Here is a 15,146-nt window from a genome sequence, read left to right as displayed (position 1 = left end):
GGCTCCCAAGTGCCCCTCTTGGACCCGTGTCAGGACACTGACCAGGGTTAGTGCTCCCACTTACTTGGGTCCCCTGAACTATATGTGAGGCCAGTTGCTCTGCCCTTCTGTCTTGAGGCCCTGGACTAGGTGTGGCACCTGCTGCTTGATGCCTTGAGGTGAAGGAGAGAAAGCAAGCCTCCGCACACGCAGCACTGTGGGGATGAGGGCACGGTTACCCCAAGAGCAGGACACTGATCCCTCATGTGTTTGCTGACCCTCCCTCTCCTTAGAGTGAATACCGCCTGGAATCCCAGCAGAGACCCCCCGGCATGCTCTGGGCATGGCCTCTGGAGTCCCACCGCAGAGCAGCCACACGGCAGAGGAGATCCCAGGCTTCCTGGATGCCTTCCTCTGCGACTTTCCAGCCCCACTGAGCCTGGAGCCCCCTTTGCCATGGAAGCTCCCGGGACCTGTGCTAAGCAAGGAGGAGGTGGAGGGCGAGCTGACCGAGCTGGCGATGGGCTTCCTGAGCAACAGGTAGGCTGGCGTACCTGCCAGGAGGGGATGGGAGCGAGGGCTTTGGCATGTGCCACGCACCAGCGGGTGACCGCCACTGCTGCTTACCCCCCACATCCTGCCCTGTGCTGAATATGCCCCACAATTACATCCCTGTGACAGTGCTGCATCCCTTCCCCGGGGCTGCTGTCACAAAGTATCACATGCCCAGTGGCTTGGAACAACAGAAATGTGTTATCGCATAGTTGTGGAGGCCAGAAGTCAGAGATCAGGATGTCAGCAGGGCTGTGCTCTTTCAAACAAAGGCCATGGAAAATTGGTTCCAGGCCTTTCTCTCAGCTGCTGGTATTGCCAGCAGTCCTTGGTGTTCCTTGGCCTGTAGATGCATCTCTGCAGCCTGGCCTTCGGTGTCACGTGGTGTCTGCCCTGTTTGTCTGTGTCTTCCCGTGGCTTTCCCTCCCTGTCTGGGTCTCTTCTCCTCCTCTTGTAAGACACCAGTCCTGTTGGATTAAGAGCCTACCCTGTTCCAGTATGACCTCATCTTATACCTGCAAAGACCCTAATGCCAAATAAGGTCACATTCTGAGCCACTGCAGGTTAGGACTCCAACATATCTTTTGGGGGGTGGGGAGCAGGGCACAGTTCAACCTCTAACAGATGCAGTAGATCCTGTTTCTGTCCCATTTCACAGATGGGGAGGAAGAGGCCAGGTGGGTTAAGAGACTGGCTGAGGCCTCAGGGAGGGGCAGGGCCAGGCCGTGTGCCTTGCACAGAGACCACAGTGCCCCTAGGCCCAAGAGGTGATGGTGCTGTCCCTGGTCACAGGCGAGGCAGCTGAGGTGCAGAGTTGAGACAGAGCAACAAGCTTAGCAGAGTTGAAGGAAGAAAGCAATAGACAGTAAAGGCTAGTGGCCCATGCAACATCTGTGTGAACCTCGTCCTCCCCAGGGGCCGGGCCCACAGTCCCTAGTCACTGTGTCACCCCTGAAGTTGGAACATGCCCCTAGCCTCAGCATACTGGCATTTTAGTGTTCTTCAAGCGTGCTTCCTCTGTGGCAGATCAGCTCTATCCCTACACCCCCCCTAAGAGCCTGCTTGCTAGGACCCCACAGAGTTCATGACTCTTGCTCACCCTGCACAGTGTAGGAACCCAGGTCACGGAGTGTGAAGGTCAGTGTGAGCTGACCTGCATCCTTCCCGACATGCCCAGTGACCGTGTCCCTTTAGGGTGTGGCATGTACAGAGGGCGTTCCTGGCCTGTTTGGTTCCACTTTGAGGAAATATTTTAGAGGCAGGTGGCATAAAGTGAGTCGGTGGAGCAGAATTGGCCATAGTTGCTGGGTGCGGGGGAGCAAAGGACTCCCGGAGCTCTGCCTCCCTCAGGGCCTGGGGCCACAGGATCTGTCCCACCTGCAGCCACTGGGGCTCCTGTGGGTGCTTTAGAGGCTGTGGGAGGACATGCAGGCCTGGGAGAGTTGGTATCCTTGCTGCCACTGCATGTGAGCCCAGAGCCTGGGGAGCAAGAGCACCGGCCTGCTGTGCCAGAAATGCCATGTCCAGGGGATAAAGAGGAAATAACCTGGGGATGGAAACAGGAGAGCCCCAGGCTAGAGGCTCAGCGTCAGGAGAGGGACAAGCAATAGGGCCAGGCCTGGGAGGGTCATCGGTGGGTGGCTGGGAGGGGGAGGGAAGGCACAGAGGAAGGACGTACCCTGAGGGGCAAGATCCCGGAAGGTAGGGCTGGTTTTGCTCCATGGCAGTAGAGATGGAAGGAGGTGAGGAAAAGGAGGGTAGCCAGGCAGGAGCAGGTGCAGGTAATGGGCCCTCCTGCCCAGAGAGAAGTCAGGGGTCTGACTAGACAGGTCTGCAGGGTGCAGGGCTTGGGGGGTGAGGAGTTTCTGTTACTTGGAGGGCAAGTGTCTCAGGCTACGTGTAGGAGAAAAGCAGGACTTGCTGGAGGTGACATGGGGCCCCATGAGGCCCTGGTGGCAGGCCCTGGGCTCAGGTGTGGAACAGGCACCCCGTTAATTAGCAGGATGGCGGAGCAGGCAAGTCATATATTTTCTATTCATCTTAACGGATTTACTTTCAGTTCTTTTTGTCCTTTTCTAGTATTTCTTCCCTGTGCAGACACAGTGTTCACACGTGTGGTCACATGCTATCTATTCTGTGTCTGACTGTCAGGTGCACCCCCACAGCAGGTCCCCTGGCAGCATCCTGGCGCGCTCCCATCCCTCCCTTCTGGTCCCCTGGCAGCGTGTAGGCCCCTGGGGGTAAGGGGCCGCAAGCAGGGTGGTGCATGGCACTGTCTCAGGTTGTAAATGGTGTCCTTCATGAGACTGTTGGGAAGTCAGATCACCAAGTCCAGTGGCGCAGTGATTTACATCCTGTCTTCCCCCTTGTTGTCAGCAGTTCCGTGTCTCACCTCAGGTCCCCAGACAGTGCACACCTTACACTATAATTATTCCTCTTCATTTTCATCTCTGCAGCTAGACTGCAAGCTTGAAAACCCCAAAGCGGGTGGGACTGGAGTATTTGCTGGGTACCTGGGCCTTGCACACACTTTCTGTTCACTGAAGCATCTTCTAGAGTCTTTAGGATCCCTGACCACTGCAGGGCCTGAGTGCCTGGAGGGTGTGCAGAGGCAGGGGGGAGGGGGACCCCTGGATGGGGTGGGAGGGTGCATCCAGGAAGCAAGGCCTGTGGCCTGAGTCCAGGCATTGTCTGTGTCCCCAGGGCCGGAAGCTGCTTCCCTGCCCCGGTGGCCTCTGCAGGCCTGCAGGAAGCCACAGCACCACCTCCCCAGGAGCAAAGGGAACAGTGCCCCTTCTCCCTGCTGTGAAAAAGGAAAACCCAGTAGTTAGCAGGAAATCCCCAAATGGCAGGGGAACTCATTTCTCATGTCTCGGCTGGTTGTTTTTCAAAGGTAGTTCCAGAGGCCTCTCCCCTGAGTCACCCTCTCATTTTAAAAAAATCATAAATCCATCCCAGTAGATTCCTAAGACTATCTATAGACACACCATGGATGCCTATCCCCCAAAGGGAAGTGGACCCATTTAAGTAGCTGTTGGGAGGTCCTTGCCCTTGGGGGAAAAAGCCAGGTATGTCTGCCCAGCAGAGAATCACTGGCTACCCTGGGTGTTGGCCCCCAGCCCTCAAGGACAGACACACAAGGGTGAACACACATCCTCTGGCCTATGAAGGCTTCCCACTGATGGGGAGGCAGATTCCGGGGTTGGGGTATGTCTAGACATACAGGGCCACCAGTGGGATGGGCTCCTTTTTTTTTTTTTTTAAGATTTTATTTATTTATTCATGAGAGACACAGAGACAGAGAGAGAGAGAGAGGCAGAGACACAGGCAGAGGGAGAAGCAGGCTCCATGCCGGGAGCCCGACGCGGGACTCGATCCCAGGACTCTAGAATCATGCCCTGAGCCAAAGGCAGACGCTCAACCACTGAGCCATCCAGGCATCACTGGGATGGGCTCCTTATGCGCAAAAGCCAGGGGAGACTTTCTATGGATTCGGCGCATGTAGGCCGAGCCTCTTAAAAAAAAAATATATTGTCTTAGCGTTTTGGAGGCTGGAAATCCAAGATCAGGGTGTCAGTTGGGCTGATTCCTTCTGGTGATTTCTGGCTCATTTCCCCAGCATCTGCCTCCATCTTCTAGATGTTCTAGAGTTCTCGCTGTGTGTATCTGTGTCTGAATGTCCCCTTTTTATAAGGAAGGACACCAGTGTTACGGGATTAGGGAACCCACCCTGGTCCAGTAAGACCTCACTCTAATTGCATGTTTCTTTTTTTTTTTCTTTTAAGATTTTATTTATTTATTCATGAGAGACAGAGAGCGGCAGAGACACAGAGGAAGAAGCAGACTCCTCCCAGGGAGCCTGATGTGGGACTCGATCCCTGGATCTGGGATCATGCCCTGAGCCCAAGGCAGATGCTCAACCACTGAGCCACCGGGTGTCCCTAATTGTATCTAAGTCAGGTCACATTCGAAGGCACTGGCAGTTGGAACTTCAATATATGAACTTTGAGGGACACAGTTCAACCCATAAGACTCCTGAAACACTAGAGGTCCCTAGCCAGTATTGGTGACCAGAAGCTGTCATCAGGCTGGACACTGGGCAGTTTGTGCTACCCGGCCCCGGGCCCAGCAGACACATCTTCTCCCCCCGGCAGCCCCCACTCATGTGTGGTGTAGCTTGGGACCTGGTAAGTGGCATCGAGTGGATGTCCCATCCAGCTCCCTGGGGCTCAGAGGCCGGCCTGCTCCTTGTTGCTGCACGTTGTGGTGCAAGCGGCCGTCACTCCCTCCGGAAGGGCCTCCCTGAGTGGAGAGGAGGGCTCCATGTGGAGCATTTGGGGCCGTGCCAGCCCCCCTTCACTTCTTGTTCCTGTCCCCAGGAGCGCTCCACCTCCACTTGCTGCATCTCTGGCCCACGAGGCAGTTTCCCAGCTTCTACAGACGGACCTTTCTGAATTCAGGAAGTTGCCCAGGCAGGAGGAGGAAGAAGATGACGATGAGGAAGAGAAGGCCCCTGTGACCTGTGAGTTCTCTTCCCTCCCTGGCCTGGAGGCCTAGCAGGTGACACACTAGCCAGACAAGGGACAGGCAGCGCGGAAGTGCCAGTTTGCCAGATTTCAGGGCTCAAGTGGGTGCCGCTGCTTTTCCCGTTTTTGCTGGTGGAAGGGCGGTCGCGGGCAGCAGGCGGCAGTGGCAGTCAGATGCAGAGAAGGCACTTGTAGCAGCGTCAGGTCGGCAGGGGGAGCATGACAGCCATCTCCCTGAGCTTCAGAAGCAGCCAGGGGATGATGCTTTTCCCGTTCTACATGGGAGGAAGCTGACGTGGTAAGTCCGTCGCCCACTTGCTCTTCTGTCTCAGCTGACGTTGCCCCAGGGTGGCGTGGGAGCCAGGCGGTGACATGTGAGCGGCTCCTGGGGCCGGCCTCGGGTCCACCTGGGAGAAAATGCCAGCATTTGGGCCTATTGCCTCGGCTGATCCAACTTGGGACCCCGTAGGGTGGAGACGCAGCAGCATCTGTGAGAGCTAGCTTGGGGTGGGCCTGTCGGTCTGCCTCCTCCCTGGACACTGGTTAGTGGGGCGCACCATGGGCCACCCCGCACAGCCAGGGGGACCCAGAGTGGGCAGTGAACTTCATCATAAAAAGTCAGGACTCTTATGTTGCGTGTCTTTCTTTCACTTTCCTAATACATTAGCTCCCCTCATCTGAGAGGGGTACATTTCTTTTCTTTTTTTTTTAAGATTTTATTTATTTATTCATGAGAGACACAGAGAGAGAAAGAGAGAGGCAGAGACACAGGCAGAGGGAGAAGCAAGCTCCATGCAGGTAGCCCGACTTGGGACTCGATCCCAGGTCTCCAGGATCACGCCCTGGGCTGAAGGCGGCACTACACTGCTGGGCCCCCCCCCCATCCAAGCTGCCCTAGAGGGATACATTTCAGGACCCCCCAGGAGATGCCTGAAGCTGCAGATCATACCAAATCCTCTATATACTGCATTTTTTCCTATACACACATACCTATGACAAACTTTAATTTCTAAACGAAGCACAATAAGAGATGAACAATATCTGATACTAAAATAGAACAGTAAAACATGCTGTAATGAGAGTCCTACGAAGGTGGCCGTCCTCTCTCTAAGTATCTTAGTGTACCGTTCTCACCCTGCTGGTGATGACGGAGATGGTAAGATGCCTACGTGATAAGATGAAGGGAGGTAAGGATGGAGGGTTACAGTGTAGGGTTAGGCTACCACTGACCTCTGACAGTACATCAGGAGGATGGTCCCCTTTCCAGACCGCAGTCGATGGCCTGTACCCGAAACCGTGAAAAGCGAACTCCTGCATGGGGTTGGGGGACAGACTGCCATAGAGTTTGTTGATCCGGTCCTCTTATATATCGTTTATGATTACTTGCGTCTTGTCCCATATTTGTTATCTGTGTGACTTGAAGCTTAGCATTAGTGCGAGCACTGAGGGCAAAGCAAGGGGGGTGGGGGTCGGGGACGCAGAGAAAGAAGACAAAGCCACGCGGGCCCCTCGCTTCAGCCAGTGCTGAGTTCCCATCGTGTCCCCTGCCTTTTCCACGGCTTCCTGCCCACATTCCATGCCGCAGGGCCTCGCATTCCTGCCTGGGAGGTGGCGGGGCCCCAGTGACAGGGAGCCATTGTCCTCAGCAAAGCCTGCAGGCTCCCGCCCCACAAAGGGAGGGCCCCACCCCAGAGTCCCGGCGGGAACCCAGCGCCACCTGCTGGTAGCAGGCCCCGGAACGCTCCACGTGGGGGCTCCCAGGCCGGGGAAGAGGCTGGGCCCCGCCGGGAGGAAGTCACAGCCTGCCCCCGCCCTCCGTGCGGCGTGGGCTGGCCTGGGTCAGCCATCCCTGTCACCGGAGCAGCACGCAGTAAGGTCTGTCATCTCGAAGCCCTTCTTGCAAAATTGGCATCACGGCGCGTGTTAGAAGCACCACTGCTCAAGGGCAGCGGTATGACGAAGAGCCGTGTGTGGCTGGGTCAGGCCGAAAGGCCAGCCGGGCCCCTCCAGTGAGCCGGTCCTGTGGGCGCCAGGATGAGGCCCCGGCGGCTCCTGCGGTGGCATCAGGAGGCCGAGCCGCGCCTCCGGTTGCTTATCCATCGCTTATCGTCGGCATGATTGCCTTTGCACAAGCTGAAATTCAGGTTCAAACATGTTGGCAGGAACGGTAGCACAAACCTAAGGCAAGAGAGTACCTGGTCCCTGTGCCTCCCTGGGTGTCTCAGGCCTGATAGAAGCGGAGCCCAGAGGGAGAGGGAAGGAGCCCTGCCGCACGGTCATCTGAGCCCAGCCATCCAGAGCCGAGGGAAGGAGGGGGCTGCGGAGGCCGTGGCACAGCCCAGCTGAGCGAGGGGCCTCCGACCGGTTGACAGGGGTTCACTGAGCCAAGTGCGTGTGGACCTGTCGTCCCGAGCTGAGCCTTCCTGTACCCACAGCCCCCTGGGCCGGCCCTGCTGGTCCCCCACCTCTTGCCAAACCCCTGATGGGCACCTGTGTCCCAGATGCGGCGACAGTGGCCAGTTCCAGACACTAGTACCTCTGCCTTGATGCGTGGATTCCCTCACACGTGTCTTGCCGTGGCCTCTTGTGCTCACAGACCCTCTCTGCCTCCCCTGGCCTCTGCCCTTCTCTTTTCGTTCTGTGTCCTCCACCTTTGGGCCAGAGCTCTTCCTTTTTCAATACCTCCCTTCCACCCCCGCAAGTCCTTCCAGTGTGGCTTGCAGCTCTCCTGGGGGTCTGCCCTTGAATCCCCCTCTGATGCCTGGCCTGACCCACCTGTACCTGCCTCATACACCTGGGCCACCAAGATTCCCAGGAGGGTTTAGTATGTGGAGATGACCTGAGTCACCGAGGCTTGCCACCTAAGCATTCCTTGGGACCTGTTCCTTGTTAATCTTTTCTTTAGAAGGCAGCTTTAGGTAGGATTTGGGATTTGTGTGCATGTGTGTTTTAGGAGCTATTACCTGTTGTTGCATAACAAATGCCCCCCAAAATTTAATGGCTTAAAACAAACATTTCTTATCGCATGGTTTCTGTGGGTCTGGAATTTGGGAGTGGCTGAGCTGGTGGTTCTGGCCCAGGGTTTCCCGAGACCATGGTCATGAGCCTGTGGCCAGTGGGGCAGAGCTTCCATTTCCAAGGGTTTCAGTCACTTGGCTGTAGGCACGAGGCTTCACTCCCTCATCATGTGGACCCTTCACAGGGCTACGCATTCGTCCTTACACCATGGCAGCTGGCTTCCCTCAGGGCCAGTGATTCACCAGGGAGATGGAGAGAGAGACAGAGACAGAGACAGACAGGGAGGAAGAGAGAATGTGTAAGATGGGAGCCGTAGCACCTCTTAGGAAGCAGCTCATGGACACTTCCATTGCATTCTGTTTATTAGGAGCTGGTCGCTAAGGCCCATGCTCAAGAGAGAGAACTGGGCTCCCAGTCAACCATCAGAGAATTTATGGACATATTTTGAAACCATCATTTGGGGCTCACACTTGTCACAGAAAGTTGAGGCAGCACCAAAAAAGTATTCTGAAAAAAACAAATCACCTGTAGAACCACCACCTGCAGACACCCACTGCTGACATTTCGATTGTACGCTTTTCTTGCCTTTTATTTTCTGGATCCAAACAGTTGAAGGCTTTTTCATGTCCTTGTGATCAAACTGTATGTGGGGTTTTCTGTTCTTTTCCCATTGCATTTTTTTCTTAATGTTTTTCCTTATTATGGCAACCAGCATTTTACATGCTCTCACACTCTACAAAAGTCCATTTTTGTTTTACCCTTTAATTTTTTCCCATTAAACTTGGAGATAACCGTAGGCTTACATGCTGTGTAAGAGCTAACACAGAGGGATTGCATGCATCCTTTCAGTTTCTCCCAATGGTAACATCTTTAAAAACTACAGTAAAATATCACAACCAAGATCTTTTTTTTTTTTTAAGATTTTATTTATTCATTCATGAGAGACAGAGAGAGGGGCAGAGACATAGGCAGAGGGAGAAGCAGGCTCCAAGCAGGGAGCCTGATGTGGGACTCGATCCCGGGACTCCGGGATCCTGCCCTGGGCCAAAGGCAGACGCTCAACCTCTGAGCCACCCAGGGATCCCCACAACCAGGATCTTGACATAGTCAAGATGCAGAACAATTTCCTCCTAAAAGGATCCCTCAGGTTATCCTTAATGGACACCCTAATGCCCTGTGCCCCATCCCTAACCTTTGACAACCGTTAATCTTTTCTATTTCTATAATTTTGTCATTTCATGAATGCCTATAAATGGAATCATAGAGTACATAACTTTTGGGGATAGGCTTTTTTTCACTCTGCCTTGATTCTCTGAAGATTCATCCAGGTGTCTATAACGTGCCAGTAGCTTCTTCTTTCCTTCCTTCTGCAAGTAGTATTCCGTGCCATGATGTACCAAAGTTTATCCATTCACAGGGTGAAAAACACCTGGGCCATTTCCAGTTTTTGCCTATTACAGGTGAAGCTGCTGTGAACCCTGGGGCGTGCAGGTTTTTGTGTGAGCACAGTCTTAATTTCTCTGGGATAAATGCCCAAGGGTGCAGTTGCTGGGCCGTGTGGCAGTTGCCTGTTTAGTTGCGAAAATCATGTTTAATAGCAGTTTAATTCTTCATCAAGAGAATAGACCATAATTTACTCTGTCACTGGATATATATTGCTTCTAATTAATGTGCAATTATAAATGATTTTGTACTTTGTTCTGAAATTATCTTTGCATTTCTGGCTGTTTCCTTGGGGTGGGCTCCCATGAGTGGAATTGCTCACTGTAGGACGGGAGGCTCCTTCCTGTGCATATTGCCAAACCAGACTGTGCTCAGTGCCGATGACACAGACCGTCACGCATAGTTTGCTAGGCTGGTGCGCTCAGAATGGCCCCGGGGTGATGGGCTTGGTGGGGTCTGTGCCAGCCTATGGTGGGTGCTGTCTGGAGAGCCACAGGGGCCACAGGGAAAGGGGGGCAGGCCGAGTCAGTGGGGCCCAGCTGGCCCGCCTTGGTGCTTCCCTAACAGTCCTCTCTCACGCCCATCAGTGCTGGATGCCAAGGGCCTGGCACGAAGCTGCTTTAACCAGCTCTGGGAAGTATGCAGCCAGTGGCAGAAGCAGGTGCCCTCAACTGCCCAGGTTCCTCAGCGGCAGTGGCTGGTCTCCATGCATGCCATCCGGAATACCCGCCGCAAGATGGAGGACCGGCATGTGTGCCTTCCCGCCTTCAATCAGCTCTTCGGCCTGTCGGTGAGTGCTCCACCTCCAGTGCTTCTCCTCCCAGGCCCCAGTCGGAGCAGGCTAGGAGGCCTTGTGTGGGGGTTCCGAGCAGAGCTGCCAGCCAGAGCTGAGGCAGGAGTGATCCCTGTAGCTGTCCCCTGAAGGCCAAGGTACTGAGTCCAGGCACTTCATCGGGGGTCTGGGAGGCCCCATTCGTTGCCCCAGCACTTACTTCTGGGCCAGAGCAACCACCAGCCACCTTGCTTTCCCAGCTACGGGACTGAGGAAAGTGAAGGATCTACCTGAGTCTGTCATAAGGGAGGCCCCAGGACTCACCCCAGACTCATGGTTCTGACGCTGCTTTGTCTCAGGTGCTGGGAGCCACCTGCTACACCATCCCTCATTCTATGTGCTCCAGCAACTCGTTACAGATGGTGAACCGAAGCTCTGGAGCCTTGCCCTTTTGCAAATCTTGCAGCTACTAAGTGCTTGAGTCAGGATGACCTGTCTGATGGCACAGGCCATGCTGATTCTTCCCAGACCCACCCCAGGCAGTGCCTGGGCTCCACCCACAGACTAGAGCCTCCGGCTGGGTGGCAGCCTTGGTCGGGGCGAGGTCAGTGTGACTCCCACTGCACTCCCCATCAGGACCCCGTGGACCGAGCCTACTTTGCCGTGTTCGATGGTCACGGAGGGGTGGACGCCGCACAGTACGCTGCCGTGCACGTGCACACCAATCTGGCCCGCCAGCCGGAGCTGCTCACGGACCCCGCGGGAGCCCTCAGAGAAGCCTTTCGGCACACCGATGAGATGTTTCTCTGGAAAGCCAAGCGAGAGGTGAGAAGCAGTGAGCGGGCCTCGCGTGCTGTTTGTGGGCCAGTAGCCATAGAGAGAGGCCCTGTCCAGCAGAGGGAAAGGAATCAAAGCGATTGGTGGTGTTAGAAGGTCCTCACTAAACTCTGCTGGCCCTCATGTCTCTTCATTCCTACAGTAAAAGGGGGCTTTTGTCTTTCATTTGAATAAAAGCAGCATCAGGCTTGCCTCTGGTCCAGCATTCCTGGCCCCACAGCGACATGGACCTGCCCCACTCTGGTGGGTGTGGAGGGTTCACAGGGAAAGCAGCCTGTTTTATTTTTTATTTTTTTAAAAGATGTTATTTATTTATTCATGAGTGACACACAGAGAGAGGCAGAGGCACAGGCAGAGGGAGAAGCAGGCTCCATGCAGGGAGCCCGACGTGGGACTTGATCCCAGATCTCCAGGATCATGCCCTGGGCTGAAGGTGGCGCTAAGCTGCTGAGCCACCTGGGCTGCCCCCGGGCAGCCTATTTTAAAATGTGCCCAGGATTTTGCTTTAATTAGGTATGGCAAGATGACAGGCACTGACACCACCTTGAAAGAGGAGTTTTGTTACTCATAGTGCCCAAGAGGAGACACCCTACCACACAGGGCCACATGGGGAGGCACCAGGGTTGGTCAGGGGGCAGAGAACACAGCATGGCCGGAGCCTTCACGGTGGCCTCACAGGAAGGCCTGGGAGAGGCAGGGTAGACATGTTCAGGATTGGATAGTTTCTTGGGACGCCTGGGTGGCTCAGTCGATTAAATGTCTGCCTTCAGCTCAGGTCATGATCCCAGGGTCCTAAGATCAAGCCCTGTGTCAGGCTCCCCACTTAGCGGGGTGTCTGCTTCACCCTCTCCCCCGCCCTGTCTCCCCACTCCTGCTCTCTCTCTTCCTTTCTCCATCTCTCAAATCTTTTAAAAACATTCTTTAAAAAAGGATTGGATAGTTTGAATAACCTCTGGGCTCTCTGCTACTGGGGCTGCCCCCAGCTGTACAGGCCAGGGGAAGGAGCCTGGCATGAGAGACAGAGAAGGTGGCTGAGGACATGGGTTCACACCGGCTGGCTGGCCTGTGCATGAAGTTTGTGTGCTCGGGGCAGACATTTGCTGTCTTTAAGGATCAGCCTGTCCGGGGAGGGGCACTCTCTCCAGGATTAGTAAGTACCTTAATTTGTCAGAGCCTCAGAAAATAGAGGCACCCGGCTGGCTCAGTCAGAAGAGTGAGACTCTTGATCTCGGGGTTGTGAGTTCAGCCCCCATATTGTGTGTAGAGATTACTTAAAAATTTTTAAAATCTTGAAAAAAAATCTTTTTCTAACTTTTTTTTTTAAGATTTTATTTATTTATTCATGAGAGACACAGAGAGAGAGAGAGGCAGAGACATGGGCAGAGGGAGGAGAAGCAGGCTCCATGCAGGGAGCCCAATGTGGGACTTGATCCCGGGTCTCCAGGATTACACCCTGGGGTGAAGGCAGGCGCTCAACTGCTGAGCCACCCAGGGATCCCCCCCCCATTTTTTTTTTTTAAAGAAGAAAAGTTGGGACACCTGGGTGGCTCAGCAGTTGAGCATCTGCCTTCGGCTCAGGGCGTGATCCCGGAGTCCTGGGATGGAGTCCCGCATTGGGCTCCCTGCATGGAGCCTGCTTCTCCCTCTGCCTATGTCTCTGCCTCTCTCTCTGGATTTCTCATGAATAAATAAAATATTTTTAAGAAATAAAATAAAGAAGAAAAGAGAGAAAATAAAACGCATGATTAATACACGGCCCCACCTCCCCTTGCTCACTCAGGTCTTGGCAGGCTGCTGGTGTCTGCTGGGCGTTTCCTTCCTCGGAGATTGTAGCCACGTAGGGATGAGGCACTTGTTTCTGAAAGAACACATCTGACCCCTCCTCTGTGAACTTACCACCCACTGAACCTTACCTGCAGAACTTCCATGGGGCCCTCCCAGAAGCCCTGCGAGGTGGCTACTGAAATTGTGTTCATTTTAGACATCAGGAAACTGAGGCCCAGAGAGCTTAAAGGACCTGCCCCAGTCAACATGGGGACGCTTGGCTCGTAAGGGTGTACAGCAGATGCTCTGAGCACAGACTCCCGCAGAAATCAGCAAAGCCAGACTTGCATCCTAATAGAAAGCCGTGTAGCATCTAAAACTGTAAAGCGTGGGACACCTGGGTGGCTCAGTGGTTGAGCATCTGCCTTTGGCCCGGGGCATAATCCTGGAGTCCTGGGATCGAGTCCCACATTGGGCTCCCTGCATGGAGCCTGCTTCTCCTCTCTCTGCCTATGTCTCTGCCTCTCTCTCTCTCTGTGTCTCTCATGATAAATAAATAAAATATTTTTAAAATAAATAAATAAATAAAACTAAAGCGGGAGCCACTGAGGTGCTTCAGCCCTCATGGCCACTGTCACCCCGGGCGGTGAGCTCCGGGCCACCTCCCAGAGTAGTGATTCTCTGAAGCAGGTATTTAGACTAGGCTGCTAGTATTTTAAGATAGCTTTATTGAGATATAACTGACACATAATACATTGTGCATATTACAGTGTACAGTGTGCTGTTGGTTCCATAAAAAAGTGTATAGTTGGATAGGTTTTGGCATGTGTCTACAGCTGTGTAACCCTCCCCACAGTAACGGACATATCCATCACCCCCGAAGCGTTTCTTCCGTCCTTTGTCACCCCACCCTCCTGCCCACCTAATCCCAGGACAACCACCTATCTGCTTTCAGGCATTACAGATGATAGAGCACGTGCTTTCTAGAGTTGTATGTAAACGGGACCACACAGGATGTGCTCTCCTGTCACACGGCGTGGGAGAGTCCCGTGCCCCAGTGTGCTTTACCAGTTCATTCCTTTGACCTGGCTGAGCGCTGTTCCAGGAGCCAGTCCGTCTAGACAGGCGTGGGCCCGCAGAGCCAGCACCTGGCCCACCTGCTCCCCTCTCTCCCTGCAGCGGCTGCAGAGCGGCACTACAGGGGTGTGCGCACTCATCGTGGGAAAGACCCTGCACATCGCCTGGCTCGGGGACTCCCAGGTCATCCTGGTGCAGCAGGGACAGGTGGTGAAGCTGATGGAGCCTCACAGGCCTGAGCGACAGGTAAGCCCCCTCTGTCTGTGCCTGGGACATCCCCAGCCCCTGTCACACTGCAGGATAGCAGTTGGTCAGATGGGTGGGGAAGTAAGAGGGGCCCTGGACCATCTATCTAGGGAGCTCCTGGTGTTCCTCCAGAGGGAGGGCCCTTCTGACTCCAGTGCCTGGGGCTGAAGAGGGGCGGTCCCCTAAAGCTTGGGGCATTAACAGCCAAGAGTCCCAAGTGAGCCCTTCTCACCACAGTGGCATGGAGCCTGGAGCTGCAGGGGAGACCTGGGGCCTCTGCCCAGCAGGCAGCCCGGGAAGCAGGGTCTGAGTGCTGGGTCCCACACTTTGTGCGGGTGGACCAGGGGTAGCTGGCCACCTAGGCTATGGGGGACGGCTCCAGGGAGGAGGTGATGCTGAGCCGGGTGGGAAGGAACCAGCTTTGGGGATTCATTGGGTAGTGGCTACGCTGAGATCTTGAGGTTACTCAACTGTCTGAGCCTTGGGGTCGTCACCTGAACACAAGGATGGCATTCCTCTGTGTCCAGTCTGCCTGTCTCCTGAAGTAGGAGAACAGGAGATCACATCCTGGGGCACGCCCATGTGCCCTGTCCCCACTCGGCTATCCCCACGTGGTTGGGCATTCCACGGCAGCACCAGCAGCGCCCCCACCCTTCCGTAGGGCTCCGCAGAGCTCCGTTCTGGACTCCTGTCCATGGACATCCAGACTCCCTCAGTCTCTGTGCTAGGAGCAACACCGCAGTGAATAGCTTTGTACGATATTTCATTGCTCAGGGTGCAGCACGTTAACAGAGCAGCTTCCTAAAAGTGGGGCGGAGGAGTCCAAGTGTTCACGACTGCGGTCCTGGCACAGTTGCCACACTGCTCCCCTCAGGCTGCGTGTCCACAGGAGTCCCTTTACCCATGGCCCCACCGAATTGCCAGCTCCTGAC

The 15,146-nt window shown here is 54.7% G+C and overlaps 1 protein-coding gene across 3 annotated transcripts in view; it reads left to right on the top strand.

Moving 5' to 3' along the window:
* Window positions 1-15,146, top strand: part of PPM1F (protein phosphatase, Mg2+/Mn2+ dependent 1F) — a 31,222-nt gene that overhangs the window by 6,965 nt on the left and 9,111 nt on the right. For all 3 annotated transcript variants that reach the window (XM_041728808.1, XM_041728809.1, XM_041728810.1), the window contains exons 2-6: window positions 273-519; window positions 4,911-5,053; window positions 10,106-10,308; window positions 10,927-11,115; window positions 14,071-14,214. In XM_041728808.1, the coding sequence (XP_041584742.1) occupies window positions 323-519; window positions 4,911-5,053; window positions 10,106-10,308; window positions 10,927-11,115; window positions 14,071-14,214 (876 nt within the window). In that variant the 5' untranslated portion in view covers window positions 273-322. The remainder of the gene's footprint in view (window positions 1-272; window positions 520-4,910; window positions 5,054-10,105; window positions 10,309-10,926; window positions 11,116-14,070; window positions 14,215-15,146) is intronic.

This window comes from Vulpes lagopus, chromosome 14 (genome assembly GCF_018345385.1).
Source record: "Vulpes lagopus strain Blue_001 chromosome 14, ASM1834538v1, whole genome shotgun sequence".
NCBI lineage: Eukaryota > Metazoa > Chordata > Mammalia > Carnivora > Canidae > Vulpes > Vulpes lagopus.
The sequence above is the reverse complement of the archived record's forward strand: the minus strand, read 5'-3'. Positions and strand labels throughout refer to the sequence as shown.